At 42.5% G+C, this 20,969-nt stretch overlaps 2 protein-coding genes across 2 annotated transcripts; one reads left to right on the top strand and one right to left on the bottom strand.

Annotated features, from left to right (window-relative positions):
* The first annotated feature begins 59 nt into the window (after positions 1-59).
* On the top strand, positions 60-8,560 carry DTX3L (deltex E3 ubiquitin ligase 3L). Its single transcript, XM_060150484.1, has 5 exons — positions 60-301; positions 1,140-1,342; positions 3,216-4,751; positions 5,180-5,397; positions 6,245-8,560. The coding sequence occupies exons 1-5, from the start codon at positions 100-102 to the stop codon at positions 6,312-6,314; spliced, it is 2,229 nt and encodes a 742-aa protein (XP_060006467.1). The 5' UTR covers positions 60-99; the 3' UTR covers positions 6,315-8,560.
* An 8,933-nt stretch (positions 8,561-17,493) lies between these two features.
* On the bottom strand, positions 17,494-17,918 carry LOC132521159 (large ribosomal subunit protein eL30-like). The gene has a single exon (XM_060150485.1). The coding sequence runs from the start codon at positions 17,868-17,870 to the stop codon at positions 17,526-17,528; it is 345 nt and encodes a 114-aa protein (XP_060006468.1). The 5' UTR covers positions 17,871-17,918; the 3' UTR covers positions 17,494-17,525.
* Between the last annotated feature and the right edge of the window lie 3,051 nt (positions 17,919-20,969).

Here is a 20,969-nt window from a genome sequence, read left to right as displayed (position 1 = left end):
GGAAAGCGAAACTGAAACTTTGCGCTCCAGGGCGGCGGGGCCCGACGCACCCCTGCCAGTGCCCGGCACAGCGGCGTCGCGAGTCGCGGCGTCATCCGCATGCGGAGAGCCATGGCTTCGAACCTCTGCCCGCCGTCCCCGCTGCTCGTGCGGGTGTCGCATCCCGGCACCCGCCTACCATGGAAGCTGGAAAAGTACTTCCAGAGCCGAGAGTCGGGCGGCGGGGAGTGCATCGTGCAGGCCCGGGACCGCAACGACCCCAACTCGGACACCTTCCGGGTGCAGTTCGTGCATAGGGCGAGTGAGCTGCGGGCCCGGGCTGGGGGGCAACCACCGTCCTTGGGAAGAGGGGAGGGGTGGGGGGCTCCATGCAGACCCAGTTCAAGCTGACCTAGGAGAGAGGGCGGGAGAAAGTCTGGTGGGGGACAGGAACCTGGGGGTCCTGCTGGCAAGAGGCGCAAACCCAGAGAGTAGGACAGAGCTCACAAGTGCCCAGTCTCTGACCTGGGCCGACTGTGCCTTAAAGTTGATACTTCGCAGTCTCCTCGCCGTGACTCCTATGTCTCAGCTCTCAGAACACGCTTGCCACCCCCAGCCCTTGTCACTTAGGAATTTCACTTTTATGTTTTACATAATTATTCCACTGATTTGTTTTTGAGAATTCGAAAAGTTATATATGCTCACTAGGGAAAAGGGAGAAAAGAATAAAGAAAACAACCTGGAGAGAAACAATGTGAACATTTTGATAGATTTCCTCCCAGCCTTTTCCTCTGAATGTCAGTAAACACATAGTAGTTCTAAAACTGAGTCTACACTTCTGATTCCTGCTGTTTTCACTTAACTCATAATGAGTGTCAGGGAAATGGGGAACTGGCAACAGTTTCAGGAACATGACTTTTAATGAGTGGGCGATATTCCATTATCATTAAGCTTTCCTTTCTACAGTAGAACTTAACCTGCCTACTTTAGAGTTTTGAATAGCTCCCTCACCTTATCACCAACCCACCATTCCAGGATATGCAGGGAGCAGCCCTTACTGGGAGGGTTGTTGGGGCAAGGTACAGATGCATGAGTAAGAGGATTATTTGAAATTGCTCCCATTTCTATGTGTTTGTATGTATTTAATGTCTCCACTGAAGGTAAGGAGGGAGTGTTGAAGAAAGGAAAGCACCAAATTGTGGTTGACAACAAACCTGTGACTATATTCCTGGAACCCAATGACAATGCAGCAGAGAACACCAGGCTGTCTTCTTTGACACAGTCACAAAAAGGGGCCAGCCCTGGTGAGAAGCATTCAAATGAAAAGGACATTTCTAGCGCTGTGGATTCCTGTGTCCAGAAGGTGAGTATTGAAGGAGCTAGGTATGTTCCTGCAGCTAACTCTCCAGTCCAAGGACCATTTGCTGAGGATTCATTATGAGCCTGGCACTGTTGTAGACATTGGGACACAGAGGTGAACACAACAGACAGGTCCCTGCTGGGGAGAGGTACATAGAAAGACAATAAGCAAGAAAACAAAATAAATAAAACCATTTCAGAGAGTGATACGTGCTAAGGAGAAAATATAATGGGGTTTCGCCTTAGAGCTTGACAGGGCCAGGGCAAGGAAGGAGAAGGAATCTGTGTTATTTCCGACCAGAAGTCAGAGTCTCTGAGGAGGTGACATTTGGCCTGAGACTTGAATGATGAGCAGGGGCCAGCCATGCAGAGTCATTGGACAAATCAACTGCCTACTGTGTGCCAGGCACTGTCACAGGAGCTGGAGATCAGCCAGGAGCACAGCAGACCCTGCCCTCAGGGACCTTAACATTCTAGTGAGGGAACCAGACAATAATAGTAAACATATAGATACGGAATAAAATATCTGCCAGTGATAAATATCTGCTAGGAAGAAGAATAAAGCAGGATAAGTGATAGTAACAGGACTACTATTTTAAATAGGATATCAGGAAAAACCTCTCAAATGAGGTGACCTCTGAGTAGAGACACAAATGAAGTAAGGGAGCTAGCTAAGTGGATTTCTAGGGGAAGAAGGTTCTAGGCAGAGGGGAAAAAAACAAGTGTAAAGTTGACACCCCCCCTCCCCCCCTCCCCACACACATCCAGACAGGAGCTCGCATCCTGAGCCCAAGAGCTTCAAAGAGAGAGATAAGCGTGGCTGGAGGGCAGAGAGCGAGAGAGAGAGTGAGAGAGGAACTTGGAGAGGTACCTAGAAGTCAGGTCTTTGAGGGATGAAGGTTAGGACTTTGGATTTTAACTTAAATGTTAGGAGATTCCTTAGATGGTTTTAAGCAGGGGAATAGAGTGATCTGATTCACATTTCTGTAGGATCACTCTGGCTGCTGTGTGGAGAACAGAATCTAGGAAGAGGCTGAAGTGGAAGGTCAGAGTCCAGTTAGGAGGGGTTGCAGTGAGCCAGGCGCAAGGTGACAATGGTTTGGACTCCGGTGGTCCTGATGGAGGTGTGAGAAGTGGCTGGATTCAGGAAACATTTTGAAGATCTAGAGGAAGGATGTTATATGCAGAGGAAATAGCTTGTGCAAAGACCTCGAGGGAGAACAAAACATTAGAAATCTTGCTTTTATATTACATTCAATTTGCCTCTGTCCTTTTTCACCTGATCTGGTGTTTGTCTTATACTTGAGCTTCTAAAGGCCAGGGTTTAGAGGGCCCAGCAACATTGCATGCAGTTAGGGGGTTAGTTTTGTTTTGTTTTTTAAAAAGAGAAAAAAAGAAAGAAGGACGAGGGCAGAAGAGAAAAAACAATAATAGGAAAAAACATCATCCTCAGATTTATGGCTCCCTCCCAGGCTCACACTCTTCAGTGAGAGACACAGCAATTTACCCAGAAAGTCGAACAAAGTGCCTTCCCTCCGCCCTACTCCCCAAGGTCAAAGCAAGAGTGGCAGCTCTAGAATCCGGACTTCCTGTCCATGGAACTTTTAAAAATGTTAGTGCCCGGGCTCTACATTTACATCAGAATCTCTGGAGATGTGCTTGGGCCTTGGGTATTTTTGTTTTTTTTTTTTTCTCCCCAGGCCATTCTAATATACAGACAGGGCTGGGTGCCTCTGGGTTGTAATACATGGCATGCTTTGCAAAAAGGATTGGAAAGAAGTCACAGCGGTTATTTCTCTAGTCTCTAGACATTCTCCTGAGAGGAGCGTAGACCTGGATGTCTAATAGATTTTATTTGTTCCCTTTTAAAATTTCAGATCTTTCTAACTGTCACAGCTGAACTGAACTGTCACCTGTTCTCTAAAGAGCAGAGGGAACACATCGCCATTCTCTGCCCCAGTGTCGAGCGAGTGAAGGGCCATGAAGGAATTGAGAAAGTGCGTGGTGACTTCAGAGATATTGAAAAAATACATGGCTTCTTGAGTGAACAACTCCTGGAAAAGGAGCAGAAACGAGAATCTTCCCCTTTGACAACAGAGAGGGAGCCACTCCATCAGCAGGACGGGAACAGCTGTGTTTCTCCCTCTGAACCAAAAACCAGGTCGGAAGAAAAAAGCAACCGTTTTGAAGTTCCCTTGGCTTTCTTTGAATACTTCACATACACCTGCCCTGATAAAATATACTCAATAGAGAAAATGTTTGGTATAAAAATTAAAACTCAGAAGAGTTCTCCGAATATGGTCTGTTTAGACATCACCTCAAGTCAATCAGGTAACCTCGAAGCAGCTTGCGAGTCTTTTGTCAGAGAATTTCAGAAGCGTGTGAAGACTCTGAAGCAGGAATGTGTTACCCTGGCAGACAGTAAGCAGGCACACAAAATCAGACAGGAATTAAGTCACCAGTTTACAAGGCTCCTTATAAAGGAGAAAGGAGGAGAATTAACTCTCCTTGGGACCACATATGACATTGCAGCTGCCAAACGTTTTCTTGCCTCAGAAATCTCTGAAAGTCTTGTCGAGGCACCTGTGAAAATATCGACTCCCAAGCACATGATGAATGGAATTGAGGTTGACACTGCTCACTATAAGCTTTTAGAAGCAGAGTTACTCCAGGAGATATCACAGATAGAAAAGAAGTACGACACTCAAAGTAGGGTTTTGGGAACAAGTCAGAAAACCTACATTCTATTTGAACCTAAAACCAAGGAGTTAGATCTATCTGTGCATGCTTATTCAAGTTTCATTGATGCCTATCAACATGTCTCAGGTCAGATTATGAGAGAAGTTCTTTTGCTGAAACTTTTGGACAAGGAGAGAAAGCACTTACATGGGACCAAGTTCTCTGATGACTTTCGAAAAAGGCATCCAGGTGTAGACTTTGTGCTAAATCAAGAGTCAGTGACTTTGATTGGGTTGCCAAATCACCTTACAAAGGCAAAACAGTATGTCTTAAACAGAGGGGGAACGTCTCCATTAGCTAGAGAGAAATGGAATGAAACACCCACGGACACGGATAGTAATGATTCAAAAACAGCTTCACCAACATCGCAGCGCTCTGCCAGTTCTGAGGTGTCAGAAGTGGACAAGGAAAAGGACATATGTACCATCTGTTTGAACACCATTAGTAACAGACAAGTGCTCCCAAAGTGCAAGCATGATTTCTGCAGCCCTTGTATCAAGAAAGCCTTGTCATATAAGCCAGTCTGTCCTTTGTGCCAGACTTCCTACGGTGTCCAGAAAGGGAATCAGCCAGACGGAAACATGAATGTCATTTTCAAAAGAGACTCACTTCCAGGTTATGAATCCCATGGCACCATTGTGATTACTTACAGTATCGAAGGAGGCGTACAAACAGTAAGTGTTTCTGAGGTCCATGGGTTTCTTTCCAGTGTGCTGGGGGATCACCAGAGCCACGGGGACTGTTCTGTTACCAATTAGACAGTGGATTTCCCAGGTAGTTACCTCCATGGTCATATGCAAGGATTTTAAATGCTGATAACGGTAACAATGTTTACTTATAATTTAGGTATCTTTTGTGTCTGTTAAGGCAGAGAAAGGGTGGGTGGTGATTGTGCGCTGGAGTGGGGGAAGTCAGGAAGGTGGATAGTGTTCCCAGCATGAACTTGGGGAAAGAGGAGAAATATGAATTATATGGGGAACGTGAGCAAACCTTGAATACTTTTGTTGATTTTTGTTTGTTCTATATGCATATGAACACATCTACACATCTAGTAAAATTCTGACACAATGTTTTCATGTGACATTTTCTTGCCTTCATATAGAAAGAGCACCCAAACCCAGGAAAGAGATTTTCTGGAATATATCGAACTGCATACTTGCCTGATAACGAGGAAGGAAGAGAGGTTTTGCGGCTGCTTCGTAGGGCCTTTGACCAAAAACTGATTTTCACAGTGGGAGACTCTCGAGTATTAGGAGTCTCAGATGTCATTACGTGGAATGATATCCACCACAAAACGTCCAGGTGTGGGGGACCAGAAAGGTGAGAAGCTTTTGAAACAGAATGGCTGCTAAACTAAACAGAATTTAGAGGTCGTAAAACATGGCAATTTGAGGATGTGACTGCAAGGAGACAGTTTCTAGCAGTGGGATTGGATGCAGTGTTTTGACAGATGCTCATCTGGGGTGATAATCTCAAAGACAGAAAGATTGCTTCCTATGACCTTCTACCCTCCCAACCACAAAGCGTCATACAGTTAATAAATTTTGCATCAGTGGGCAGCAGATCTTCAGAATCCAAGATGAATGGTATCTAAGGTGATTTAATTTGGGGTTTCATGTCTATTTGAAGGGTAGATCCTAGGAATGTTATTTACTTCGTCTTCTTTTAAGATCACCCTTTCTTCTACCCTCCCCTCCCATGAGTCCATAGAGATCCTAAATTCACTTGGCTAACAGAACTCTAGAAAAAGTCTTACTTAATGGGGATGGAAGTTGTATTATGGGCAATCCAATTGCTGTTTATGAAATTCAGATAGAATACCTCAGACCCTTAATATTCAAAAGGGAATACATCTTAAGACTTAATTTCCCAAATTTGAAAATCTTCCTGTAGCAAAATGATTACCGTCCCTAAAAATATAGTATATTATAACTTTATAAGAGTCATTGCTTACCATGAGCTGAAAATTAAAGTCTTGTTGGAATGCAGATCCTGGGCAGACAGCTAGGCCTGCTCACTAGCGAAATGACTCACAGCAGCGCACTTACAAATCAGCCTTCAGGATTGCTTGTGAATACTTGCAACACTGAAGGCTAATGCCAGGGACCTACTGTACAGATTCTTTAAAACCATCTGTGATGAAGCTAAGGGCCTTTTTCTTCTGCAGGTATGGCTACCCTGATCCTGGCTATCTGAAACGCGTCAAACAGGAGCTGAAGGATAAAGGAATTGAGTAAGAAGAGTATTGGAAGGATAAGTTGAGCCAAGCTTGCAAAAGGCACAGTTGAAGAAGCAGAGTAAATTCTAATCTAAATCCTTATGTAAAAACACCTTTAAAACTGTTTCATCTCAAGAAGTGGTTTGTGGGGAATTCCCTGGCGGTACAGGGGTTAGGACTCCGAGCGCTTCCACTGCAGGGGGCACAGGTTCGATCCTGCGGTTGGGGAACTAAAATCCTGGCTGCACAGCCAGAAAAAAAAAAAAAAGAAGTGCTTTGTGTAAGAGTAAGAATCTGCTGGTCTGTCATTTCTGGAGTGTTACATTTCCTGGAAGATCTGTGTAATCTTGCTGCAGAGGTAGTGTGCCTCATTCTCGTGTCATCTTTGTGGAGGCTAGAGGGGTGGAGTTCTGTGGATCTGAAATCATCTTCTGTGTTGTTCAGCTGAAGTACCAGCTGTCAGTGGATCCTCCTTTTATTGCCATCTCTCGGGTAGTCCCTCAGTTTTGTCTGTTTGCTCTTTGATCCCTACCCTAAAAGTAAAACCTTAATGTGAAGGGTGGTCGGGTGGGAGGAAGGCTTTGGTTATGGAAAATTAGAGACCTCCGTTAACCTCCCTGCACCATGGCCAGAGGAGTGGCCAGGACAGAGACTGAGCAACCTTGGTAATAAAGGGAATAAGGCTATTATTTTTGACAACACAGAGCCTGGTGAACAGTTGGTGCTTAATAAATGTTTGCTGCCTGACTCAAGTTGCTGGTAACCCCGCAGAGAAACATGTTCCCTAAATCTTTGGCAGAGGCAGGAGTAAGGAAGACAGCTCTGGAGTCCTCACCACTTATTTGGGAAACGGAGTTTCTTACTCCAGAACTCATGACCTCTGAACTCTGACCGGCCTCTAACTTTGTCCTTGCTCCCTGCTGATTCCTATAACCTGCCATATGGTGTGCACTTCCCCTGCCCTAGTAATGCTACCCATCTCTGAACATTTTTCCCTCTGGATATAACCGTACTTTTTCTTTTTTTTTTTTGCGGTACGCGGGCCTCTCACTGTTGTGGCCTCTCCCGTTGCGGAGCACAGGCTCCGGACGCGCAGGCTCAGCGGCCATGGCTCACGGGGGCCCAGCCGCTCCGCGGCATGTGGGATCTTCCCGGACCGGGGCACAAACCCGTGTCCCCTGCATCGGCAGGCGGACTCTCAACCACTGCGCCACCAGGGAAGCCCTATTGTACTTTTATGTATACCCCGCTTGCAGTTTTAACAGATAAATCACAGGAATCTCCATAGACTCTCATGAGAAAAATGAGAAAAAACCCTTTTCATCCCTTTTGCTAAGTCCTACCACGTCAGTGCTTTCTCCCTGAAAATATGTCTCCCTAAAATTGTCTGGACAGAGAAAAGGCTAGAGTCGTGCCTACCATAAGGAATACGGACATGTCAAAATTTACTTTTAAATGGTTCCTCAAGTCAGAAGAAAGTTTTAATAGCAAACTATATCTCGTTATCCATGTCCCAGCCTCTCTCCAAAAATGATGAAAGAGATGTCATTTTCTTTTCCTAAAGATACGTGTACACACAGTTTTTTTGGTCAGACAGTAATAGTTAATATTGTATACTTATTTTGTCCCCTTTATGAGAGCTTTATATCTGTGTGATTGATACTATTGGCATCCCCGTTTCATAACTGAGAAAACATACACAGAGAGGATAAGTACCTTGACAAAGATCACATAATTAATAAGAAGTTCTGGGATTCGAAGGAGTTAGTCTGGCTCCAAGGCTTCTGTGCCCTAGAGCTGTACTGTCTCCTACAGGGGTCTTTTCCTCCATGGAGGAGGCTGAGGACTCCTCATTATTCTGAGCTTCTCTCAGAAATGGATTCCTGCACAGTGCTCAAAGCAGATTTCCTCTGAGGAATTCCTGTTTGAAGAACTTAAAAACCCAGAATCTTTTTCTTTGTCCAGAGAGTTGAGGAAGTTTAAGGTAAATGATATGTCTTTTTAAAAAAAATCAGATTAGACATTTAGTTTTTGGTGATTCATTAAAGTCTTAGCGTTATGATTGTTTTGTATCTATGGATATTTTAGCTAAATTTGCTTCAAAAAAGCAAAAGTTTGGTCCCTGCTAAGGTCTGGATCCTTGATTGCAACGTGTACACAAGTTTCCTAGTGTGGTTGGTGAGCCTTTGGATTACTGCTCTTGCTCTGTGGAAGGTATTATCATTGATATCTGCTATAAATAAAGTTATATCCATTTTAGGAACAGATTGCGTTCCTTCCCACTTCTTTTTCCTTAGGTTTAGATTCTGGGTGTTTCCTACAATACATACAGTGTACAACATACCATGTGGGCAGAGGTCTTTGCTTGATTTTGTGTGTAGCTTTTGCTAAATAGTATCACAATAGAACTTTACTGTTGACTTCACTGCTGCCACGTTCAGCTGTAAAAATCACATTTCTTAGTATTTTTCCTCCTTAACACATAGGTTACTACAAAGGTAAAGGTAGGCTGCAGGTTTCATCACTTCTCTCCTTCTACATAATAACCCATCGAACTACACTTGCCCCTCCTTGCTGCAAGAGTTTTTGTTTCACCTTTCTAGCATTAGTGCTGGATTACTGAAATGGCTCACTAGGCCCCAGCAAATTAGGGCATGTTTTTCTCAAAAAAAAAAAAAAAGAGAATTACAAATAATATTGAGATATTTGATGTCTCCCTAAAGATAGTAAGTTTCTGCATCCAGTTTCAATGTGTGGGATTTTCCCCCATACATCGAAGCAATCCAACACCAGCTGAGTGTCCTACAATTCAACTCAATTCTGACACTTTCCACCTGGGGATAGCATCAGATTCCAGAGGTAAGGGCTCAGCCCCACAAGACTGCCCTCCAGTTCAGGTGCCAGTTGCAAGTCCAGATTGTTCTTGTGCTTCTGACCCAATGGCTATAAAATCAGAGGTTCCCATGACCCCCTCCTTGGGTTCAAGTAATTTGCTAGAGCAGCTCACAGAACTCAGGAAACCAGGTTACTCACTAGATTACTGGTTTACTATAAAATGATATAACTCAGGAACAGTCAGATGGAAGAGATGCCTATGGGGAAAGGGCATGGAGCTTCCATGCCTTTTCCAGGTGCGCCACGAAACCGAGCAGAACCCTGTGGGGCTCTTCTGGGTATGAAAGCATTTCCGTGTCCCCCATTTCTTGTTTGTAGGAAAAAGGTTTCAGCCTCCTAGACCTTCCCTGAGTTCCAAAGGGCAGATTCAAACAGTTACTAATTAGAGGAGTGAGGGAATGTAGAAACAAAGGAAAGGCAGTCAAGAAGCAATAATGCAGCAATGGGCAGGCTCCTGGTTCCTCCTCAAGGGGCATACATAACAATCGGATACATATCTCTGTCCACAAAAATAATAAGTAAACGATTTATAATAGGAATAGAAAAGGCTTTTATCTGAGCCAAACTGAGGGCTATAGCCCAGAAGACAGCCTCTCAGATAACTCTTGAGACCTGCTCTGGAGAAGCATGGTTTTCAGCACAGTTTTATGTCTTGTCAGAACAAAGAACATCCAACAAGTCAGGGATACATTCCTTCAAGGTTTCAAAAACAAAAACAAAAAAAACCCCAAAAAACATCAGGACGTACACAGCAAGTAGTATGGCCTTCGCACCTGGGAAGGTATTCTCATCATCAAAGGAGTACCAGCATTGGCATCCCAGGAAGGGAGGCATTTAATCTTTATTTTTAACATGGACATTCTTTACTTCTGGTCAATGCACCCTTTTCTTTAATAATTAAAGCAGATGTACAGTGTATGTTTGATAGGCCACAAACTGGCTCTTCTAGTTAGCATAAAATTCAAGTTAACTCATGCATAAGCCAGAAGGACTTCCCTTTACCTCAACATGTGAAAATTTCTTTTATCATCTCTGAGTTCTTCTACAGGAACTAAGGTCCCCACCCAGGTGGAGGATGGTAACTTCAGGCTGAAAACAAGCATGTGGACTTCAGACTGGGTGGAACCAGACAGCTGATGATTGAGATTCCAGGAACCCCACCCAGTTACCTCCCCACCAAACCATCAGAGGGAGGTCACACACCCTGCAGCTCTCTCCCCAACCCAATTTTGCCTATAAAAACTCTTCCCCGAAAACCATCAGGGAATTTGGGTCTTTTGAGCGTGAGCCGTCCATTCTCCTTTCTTGGCCCTGCAATAAACCTTTCTCCATTCCAAACTCCGACATTTCAGTTTGTTTGGCCTCACTGTGCATCTGGCACACGAACTTCCGCTGGACAGCAGCCACTCTCCCCAAATCTCCAAGTGAACTGAAACCCAGAAGCTCTTCAAACCCCGTCCTTTTGGATTTTTATGTAGGCTTAAAAACATAGACATGACTGATTAAGTCGTTGGTCATTGGTGATTGGACTCAATCTCCAGTCCCTCTCCTCTCCCTGGACTGAAAGTTCCAACCCTCTAATCACGGTTGGTTTCTCTGGCAACCAGCCCCCAACCTTAGGTGCTTCCCAAAAGTCACCTCATTAACATAACAAAAGAACCCTTTTCACTCTCAGCACTGCGGAAATTTCAAGGGTTTTAGGAGCTCAGTGCCAGAAATGCGGATGAAGACCAAACATATATTCTTATTATAAATCACAACATCACAGATAGCATCAAAGCAGCCATTAGGAGAAAAACCAAACTTTTGTTGGACTTCCTTACACTTATCTTTTGGTTTGGTACTGTTTTTGCCTTGATTTCCATATGGGAGTTGGGCACTATTTCCTTTTCTATTAATTGAGACTTGCAGCCTCTAAAACACAGAGCCCTAGGCAAAGAGTAAGATGGTAACAATTTGTTGGGGAGGTGCACATCAGGTCAGTGAAGGTGAGAACAAACTAAGATAAAATGCTATGCAATACCTTGGGTTCTCACCCCTTACCCCACCCTGTGCCACTGCTTTTCAAGTTAAGATGCAAATCAAAGGAAAATTTCAATAAGCCATATACATAGAAAAGCACGAAACTATGCATCTTCACTACCTAGAGCCAGTATCCTCTTTTTCTCCACCCTGAATTCCCCTTGGGGTGCACTGTGGGGGTCAGGTGTGGGGGAAGACAGCTGCAGTGTTTGATGGCTTCAGAGCCAAAACATCCTTTCTTCACTGAAATGGCAGGTGACATTCTTTGTCCACACCCATACCCCACAAATCTATTGTCACCAGTCCTGCCTCTCCCACATTTCAAAGCTCACTGTCCAGTTGGCATCTTCCTTGTTCCCCCACCAGAATCACTGGAATGCCCCCTAAAGACTCTGTCCCCTTCCCCCTTCTTCCTCCCACCTCAAACTATCTTTTGAAAAAACAGCTCCAATTGCATCAGTCCTCTGATGAAGTGCCTTTAGTGACTCCCTGATGTCTAGAGCAGTGCTTCTCAAACCTGATCTTGTGTCAGATCACCTGGAGGGCTCAGTAAAACACAGATTGCTAAGACCCACCCCCAGAGTTTCTGACCCAGTAGATGTGAGGTTGTGCCCCCAAATCTTCATTCCTAACAAGGTCCCAGATGATGCTGATACTGCTGGTCTGGGAACCACATTTTGAGGACACTGACCTAGAAAATAAAGTTCAAACTCCACAGCATGGCCGTCAAGTATTTTTCATTCTACTTTGCTTACCTCATGTCCCTTCCTCCCCGCCAAGCCACTAATGGTCCACTCACACCAGACTACCAACTCTTCCAAACCACAGTCTATACTTTTATTCTTCTGGCCTTTGCTCTGCGCACAAGGGTGTGCTCTCACTCTCTCTTGCTCTCTCTCCCTCTCTCTTGCTCTCTCTCCCTTTCATGGCCTAGCACCTCATTCTCCTCTTACAAATCTCCTCTTCATCTCTCAAGTTCTTACTCAAATGCCACTAGTATAGAAACTTTCTTTCTAATTTGTCTCCAAATTATGAACCACCTTTTCTCTGGTTTCCTAATATATTACACATATCTCTATTAATGCAGATGTGATATCAAAATCCACTTACCCATTTTGAGTATACCATCTACATCCCGCCAGGACCTTTCAAGATACAGCAAGTAAATGTGTATTCTTTCTTTTTGCTTTTCTCTCCCCTTACTAATACACTTACCCCAGAGAGAAGGAATCCGTGTCCAAATCATCTTTATAATCTTAACACGATGCCAGGGCCTTCACTACATGTTGGCTGAATGACATTAAATAATGTCAGGCCGGAGGGACACCTGATTCTATCCCTGTCTTAGGGGGCATGTAAAAGATCCAGTGTATTTTTCTGAGGATGAGTGTGTAGGGAAAGTGGGGTGGGGTAGAAATGGGTTGCCCAGCAGAAATGGGAACTAATATTGATTTTTTAAAATAAAATATGCGAGGCACTCTACAGACATTATCTCATTTAAACCTCATGACAACATCATGAAGTAGTTACAGCTCTGCCCATTGTACAGATGCAGTTGACTGAGTCTACACAACTAATGAATTATAGAGTCCAGGATTTTGACCCCAGAATTTGTCTAACAGCAACATCTGTCCCAAAAAGGTGACATAATCGTAAAACAGCTATAAGCGGTTTTCATAGAAAAGAAAGCGAGGGCTTCCCTGGTGGCGCAGTGGTTGAGAGTCCGCCTGCCGATGCAGGGGACACGGGTTTGTGCCCCGGTCCGGGAAGATCCCACATGCCGCGGAGCGGCTGGGCCCGTGAGCCATGTCCGTTGCGCCTGCGCGTCCGGAGCCTGTGCTCCGCAACGGGGGAGGCCACAGCAGTGAGAGGCCTGCGTACCGGGGGAAAAAAAAAAAAAAAGAAAAGAAAGCAAAAGAAGATCAAGGCACAGCCTGCTGGGTGGGGCAGGGCCCGACAGTGCGGGCAGATGAGCGGAGCTGAGGAGGGCTGAGCCTGCGCCCCCGCCGCTGCTGGTCTAAGCGTCCTGGGGTGCTGGGGCCCCCGACCCTTTGAAGAACTGACCTCCAAGTTGTACCTCCTCAGCCCAAAAAGACTGAAGGCCATGAGCTAGAGTTCCTCCAGGAGCCGGGGATCCCGTCCTCTTCCTGGCGCTTTTCCTCAGGTTGGATAGTGAGGGGCTCCAGGGGGGCGGGGAGGCAGGGGAGATCCTGCCGTCCCACCAGGCGTCCTGCGCACGCGCGACGCTCTGCCTCGCAGTGGGCAAATCGGTGCAGAGGCCTCGGTCCTTCTACACCTGTCTTGGGGTAGCGCTCACCACCCTGGCTTGTCCTGGGAGAGGAGAGTTGTGCGTAGTCTCTTCCATAGCATTTTTGGTCTCTTTCCCCCAAGATTTTAAACTTTCCTTATAAGTTAGGGATATTAGTCATTTTTTGTGATGTATCCTATGAATATTTCCTCTCATTTTGTCATTTGTCTTTTGAGTTTGCTTATTGTGGCTTTTTTTTTGCCAGGCAAACGTTTTTTATTTTTATATAGTAAAATTTACCAATCTTTCATTTTATTGCATCTGGACTTTTAGTCACATTTTAAAAGCTTTCCCCTACATCACATGTAGGTTATAGTCTCCCCATGCTTTTTTTTTTCTATTCGTAATGCTTTATTTCTTACATTTAGATCTCTGATCCATTTGAAGTTTATTCCTTAATAAACTTCCTGTGTATGTTTCCTGTATATTCCTGTGTATGTTTTGAGAAATGGATCTAATTTTATCTTTTTTTCTGAATGGGTATCCATATTTTTATCTCTGGTAATACTTAAATCCAAACAGCATTTATTAAAAAGATTATCACTGCCTCGGTAACTTGAGATACCACCTTTATTTATCATATACTAGAGTTTTAGGTGTAGTTTGGCTGTTCTGGAACTTCTGTTCCACTGACTGCTCCATTGACCTGTTTATTCATTCGTTTTAGAGACGCTTTGTATATACATTAAAGTCAGGACTAGACCCCCTACAGAGCTCTTCCATCTCAATGTTCTCCTCCATATTCTTGTGTACTTTTCTTTCCTTATGAACTTTAGGATAGGCTTCTGATTTATGACCAATGTCAAAAAAAAAGCTCGCTGGGATTTTTATTTGAATTGCATTAAACTTGTAAATTAGATTGCAGAGAGCTGACATCTTGAGATGGTGCTGAGGTGTTCTCACCATTTCGTTTGTTCAGATCTACTTTTGTGCTTTAAAGAGTGTTCATGCTTTTTTACATAGAAATTTCTTAAGTTTGTTTCTATATATTTTATCTTTTTTCTTGCTGTTGTAAATGAGCTTTTCTCATTCACTATATCTTTTAACTAATTATTTAACTAATTGACTTTTCCTATATTTCTAAAAATTAAGGTATAATTTACATACAGCAGATTCATACTGTTTAGTATATAGTTCTGTGGCTTTTGAGAAGTGTATACAATTGTGTAACAACCACAAGACACAAAGATATAAAAGAACTTCAACACTCCCCCAGATTCCCACCAGTCCCTTTGTAATCAACCTCTTCACTCCAGGTGAGCCCCTGGCAAACACTGGTCAGATTTTGGTCCCTGTAGTTTCAGAGTGTCATATAAGTAGAACCACAGTGATCAAATAAGGTTCATTCATGTTGTAGAATGTATCAGAACTTTGTTACTTTTTATTGCCAAATAATACTCTATTGTATGGATATACCACATTTTATTTATCCATTCATTTATGATGGACATTTGGATTGTTTAATTTTTTTAATTGTTGGGGTATAGTTGTTTTACAATATCGTGTTAGTTTCTACTGTACAGTGGAGTTCCCTGTGCTATACAGCAGGTTCTCATTAGTTATCTATTTTATACATATATGTATCTATTTTATACATATATACATATATATGTCAATCCCAATCTCCCAGTTCATCCCACCTCCCCTTTCCCCCCTTGGTGTCCATATGTTTGTTCGCTATGTCTGTGTCTCTATTTCTGCCTTGTAAACTGGTTCATCTGTACCATATTTCTAGATTCCACATATATGAGTTAATATACAATATTTGTTTTTCTCTTTCTGACTTTCTTCACTCTGTATGACACTTTCTAGGCCCATCCATGTCTCTACAAATGACCCAGTTTCGTTCCTTTTTATGTGGAGTAATATTCCGTTGTATATATGTACCACATCTTTACCCATTCGTCTGTCGATGGGCATTTAGGTTGCTTCTATGACCTGGCTATTGTAAATAGTGCTGCAGTGAACACTGGGGTACATGTGTCTTTTTAAATTATGGTTTTCTCTGGGTATATGCCCAGTAGTGGGATTGCTGGGTCATATGGTAATTCTATTTTTAGTTTTTTAAGGAACCTCCATACTGTTCTCCATAGTGGCTGTATCAATTTACATTCCCACCAACAGTGCGAGAGTGTTCCCTTTTCTCCACACCCTCTCCAGCATTTATTGTTTGTAGATTTTTTTGATGATGGCCATTCTCACCGGTGTGAGGTGATACCTCATTGTAGTTTTGATTTGCATTTCTCTAATAATTAGTGATGTTGAGCATCTTTTCATGTGCCTCTTGGCCATCTATCTTCTTTGGAGAAATATCTATTTCTCCAAATAGATATTTCCATTTGGAAATATCTATTCTATTCTAAATATCCATTCTATTACCATTTTTTGATTGGGTTGTTTGTTTTTTTGATATTAAGCTGCATGAGCTATTTGTATATTTTGGAGATGATGGATTGTTTAATTTTTGACTGTTGTGAATAAAGCTTCTATGAATATTTGTTGTCTCAGTCAGCTTGGGCTGCTATGACAAATACCATGGACTGAGTGGTTGAAAAAACAAACATTAATTTCTTACAGTTCTGGAGGCTGGAAATCTGAGGTCAGGATGCCAGCATGATTGGGTTCTTCATGAGAGCCCTTTCCCTGATTTGTAGATGACCCCTTCTTGCTATTTCCTCACATAGTGGAGAGAGAGAAAGAGAGAGACAGAGAGATCTGTTCTCTTCATCTTCACATAAGGGCACTAATCCCATCGGAGGCTCTATCCTCATTATGTCATCTAAACCTAATTACCTCCCATCTGACCCCAACTTCAAATACCATCACATTGAAGATTAGGGCTTTATGAATTTTGGAGGGACACAAAGATTTTGTCTATAGCATATGTGTACAAGCTTTTGTGTGGACATATGTTTCACTCTTGAATATGTACCTACTTGGGAGTGAAATTTGTGGATCATGTAGTAAACTCTAACTTTCTGAGGGACTGCAAAACTGTTTTACTAAGTGGTTTTATCATTTAATATCTCATCAGCAACGTATGAGTGTTGCACTTTTTCCACATCCTAGATAACACTTATTATTGTCTGCCTTTTTTGATTTAGTTATCCTGGTAGGTGTGAAGTGGCATGGTGGGTTTTTTTTTAATATATATCTCAATTAGAAACTTTTTTGGTTTTAAAATATAAGAAGATACAATGAAAATGTTTAAGATGAAATGAACTTATTTCTAACTGAGTTGGATTAGACTGTGACAGACCAGCCCTCATACCTAAAACAGCCAGAAAATTGAAACAAAATAGAGAAATCATCTATTTTCAGGCAGAGGAGAGCTGCTGAGTCAACGAGAGAGAACCAGAGGGGCTGAGACTCCAGAAAGGGAGAATCTTGGAGAGGGAGGGCTGACTTCTGCAGCCACTTCACCCAGGTGTTAGTTGCTGATTCTGGGCGTGGGCCCGAGGCTGATGATCCCAGGGCTCGCACCCAGGGAAGACCAGATCAGCAGAGCTGGGAGACAGCTCAGCAGAGCTATGGCAGGAGATTTGGGAGGTCCCTTCAGAACATCTGTTAAATTCTGGGGATGCACGAGTCTAGAGTTCTGAAAACAGAAGCAGAAAACTTCTGCAAGCAGAACAGAGCCTTCCAAAATCTTGTGAGACAAGGATTAGAATTCTGGACTCATCAGGGGGATTTCTGCCAAAAATCCTGAAGAGACAGGAGTAAAACTGAGGTAGACCGAGCCTTACCAGGGCTGCAACTCAGCCTCAACTCAGAACAGGACATGACATTATTGGATTCAGGTGACCAGCCACTGATTAGAAATAAAATGCTTCATAGAATTCACGTAATTTTTATTTTATGTGGAAAAATAAATGGGCAAGAACATCAGTGTATTCTAGGTTCAAAAGGAGTCATGAGAAGAATTTTTCCTAGCAGACATTAAAATCTTTTGTTTGTTTAAAAACAAGCTCTGGCCAGTTTTATTAAAGAAAAATTGTGCATGATTTACCTTTCACTAGTCTGTGCGGGCATGCTTTTAATAATATCAGAATCACCTGGATCAGTGATAGCCATTGTGTATCCTCTGTAGTATTTTCCACACACTCTGCCCAATTCAATATTATTACCACTGTAGTGATGAACACCAGTTTTGGCCAACATGGCATAATACTCTATTTCAGATTTCTTCAAGGCTGGGCAGTTGGCGAGGATGACCAGTTTCGCTTTGCCTTGTCTGATCATTTTCAAAGTCAGCTTGTACCCCAGCACATACTTTCCACTTTTCATAACGAGTTGGAACCCAGAGTTGATTGACTCCAGTGACTTTTTCTTCTTCTTTGCAGCCACCATCTCCCTGCCTCGGGTGCGGGACACCCCCAACCAAGAGCAGCCGCCAAGATGGCCAGGGGTCGAGAAAGGAGACATTGAAATCTGTTGGTAACCAATTTGAGACCCTTGGTTTATAAGAATATCAATAATGAGAATATTAAAAAGACCCACACCCTCCACCATACTCTCCAAAAAATTCCAGATGGATTGAAAGTTAAATGCTTAAAAATCAAAACAAATACACTCTCATGTATGTGAACAGACTAGCACTAGAGGAAATCACTTTTTGACTTTTGATGGAATAGAAATGAAAAGAGTTGGACAGGTTCATTACTTAGATAGTTTTAGCTTTGGTGGAAAGTACATCAGTAAAGCTAAGATTTTAAAAATTCAGAAGAATGGAGAAATTGCACATAAACACAAAAGTTCAATAACTGAAAAGTATAAAGAGCTCATATAAATGGGCAAAAATACCAACTGTCCCTTAAACAAATAATTAAAAGATAGTCCCACAAGAGAAACATGATCTTAAATCATGATTTTTAAAATATTCAGTCAACCTTGTTGGTAATACTTCACCTACTGGGAAGTTTCATTTTGTACCTAAAAATACAATTAGAAAAACTTTTGAAAAGTGATAAAACCCAAAGCCTGCAAATCTTGAGGAAAGTAGATATCATCCATTAATGATAGCAATGCAAATGGAGCCAGTCTTTCTGAAGGGCAAAATGGTACTTTATTGAAGGAATCATAAATATGCCTAACCCCCCCACTAAGTAATAGAATTTATCCTGAGGAAATAATGTTTAATAAAAACCAAAAGTCTACATAAACAATGTTTATTTTATGATATTGAAACACTGAAAGAAAGCTAAGATCCTAACAACGCCAAAATATAGAAGCTAACTGTGATATATCAAAATGATATACTCTAGTGATATACTAAAAATATAAATATAAATATGATGCAGGAAATAGAAAACATTTGGTTAAATCACATTACATAAGAGGAAGAATACCAAATTGTGTATACACACCCATTATAATGGTAAAAGAACAATGAATACGTAGAGGTAAAGGAGGCAAAAGGACAGATAGAGGGGATGTTTCTAGTCCGGTTAAGATCAACAGACTTGGAGTGAATTATTCTGTAAAGTTGCTAAAATTACATTTCAGAAGAATTTAATATTGCTCTAATGAGAGCAAGATTTTCTTTGCAGGACATTGAACTGGCTTATAGAAATACAGTTATTTGCTGCCTTCTTGATTGGATAGATGGAAAGATGGTGTTGTTTCCATTTGGTTATGTGAACTTTACTGCAGCTAAAGGTCATAGGTAAATGATGATCGAGTGGCTCACCCTAGTCCAGGGGAAGAGAAATAACTTTCCTTCTACCCTTCTGAGTTCTTGGCTGAGACCCATGTAATAAAAGACAGATTAACAACAGACAGACAAACAGAAGTTTATTGCATGTATACCTCATGTATATGTGGGAGATACCCAGAGAGAATGAATAACTACCCGAGGTGGTTTAGAATCCAGACTTAAATACCATCTTAATAGGGAAAGAGGAGGGGGATGTAGATCTCTTAGGTGAGAGTAAATGAATTTTAGGAAAAATGAAGGGCCCTTAGAAGGATAGATGAATGGTATCATAGTTTGTGACAAAGTGTGTCTAGGTGAGGTGTTAACTTCCAGTACCCTCTCCTGCAAAAAGAGTTGATCACCCCTGGCTGATGAAACTTCTGGGGGGTGTGGGGTTGGGTGTGGGTGGATTTATGACAACCGAGTTCCTTTTGGAGGATCTGTCTTTAGGCAGATAAGGGGAATCAGAGAAAGCCTCGCCCTGCATTCGCTGTTTTATATGTGCCTACAGCTCAAAATAATCAAGATATCAAAGCAGGATGTTTTAGGGGTGGCACACCTTGAACTCCTACAGTCATATTTTGGGGTGGCATATTCTGCAGCCCTTTAGTTCAACTAAGACTGTTAGCAAAAAAGGAATGTTTCCTAGTAAATGAGCAGAAAGGAACTCTTAGGTCTTAGCCACATGCCACAAAGTAATCTGAGAAGTGGGATGGCAGTGGGTAGAATTTTGTCCCCAAAAGGTATGTTGAAGTCCTAACCCCAACCCCATAATTGTAACATTTGGAAACAGGGTCTTTTCAGAGGTAATCAAGCTGAAAGGAGCTCATACTGCATCAGGGTGAAGCCTAATCTGATGACTAGTGTCCTTACAAGAAGATGGGCGTTTGGACACAGGCAGATGCCAGGAAGGCACTACGTGACAATGGAGCCAGAGAATGGAGTGGTGAGGCTGCCAGCCAGAGAATGCCAAGGACTGAGGGCAACCATGAGAAGCTAGGGGAGAGTCATGAAAAGCCTTCTTCCTCAGAGCCTACAGTAGGAACCAACCCTGCTGACACCCTGATTTCAGACTTCTGGCTCTAGAACTGTGAGAGAATAAATTTCTTTCCTTTTAAGCTACCCAGTTTGTGATACTTTGTTACAGCGGCCCTAGGAAATTAATACAGGGACTAAATGTGTACAGTCTAGTAGAAATACTAATTAAAACAAAAAACTGACAGCAGCTGACTACTGGCTTCCAAGGCAGTGGCAAAATCCGTGGTTCACTGTTTTTAGGAAAGCATCTTATGTGGAATCCCCATCACTGTCAGAGTCTAGGTCAGGGGTTGGTAAACTATGGTCCGCAGAACAAATCCACCCCACGGCTTGCAAGCCAAGAGTGGTGTTTACATTGTTAAATGGTTTCAGAAAAAAAAATCAAAAGAGGAATAATATTTCATGGCATGTGAAAATTAAATGAAATTCAAGTTTCTGTGTCCACAGTAGTTTCATTGAAACACAGCCATACTCCTTTGTTTACATACATTCTATGGCTGCATAAGATCAAAGATGAATTTAAAAATTAACTTGCTCAGGTGTTGAAAAGGGAAGAAATCTCCCCTCCACTTTCCATTTCAGCTTTAGAAAACTTGCAATTGTTAATGCTTTCTCTGTCCCTTTGAGATGTACATAAAACTTTTGAAAGCTAAAAAAGCCTCTGGTCAGTTTTACAACCTAAGAGTGTTTTCTCAAAGATATGGGAACCATCTCTT

This window comes from Lagenorhynchus albirostris, chromosome 5, assembly GCF_949774975.1.
Source record: "Lagenorhynchus albirostris chromosome 5, mLagAlb1.1, whole genome shotgun sequence".
Classification (NCBI taxonomy): domain Eukaryota; kingdom Metazoa; phylum Chordata; class Mammalia; order Artiodactyla; family Delphinidae; genus Lagenorhynchus; species Lagenorhynchus albirostris.
This window is presented reverse-complemented; position numbering and strand designations above follow the sequence as displayed.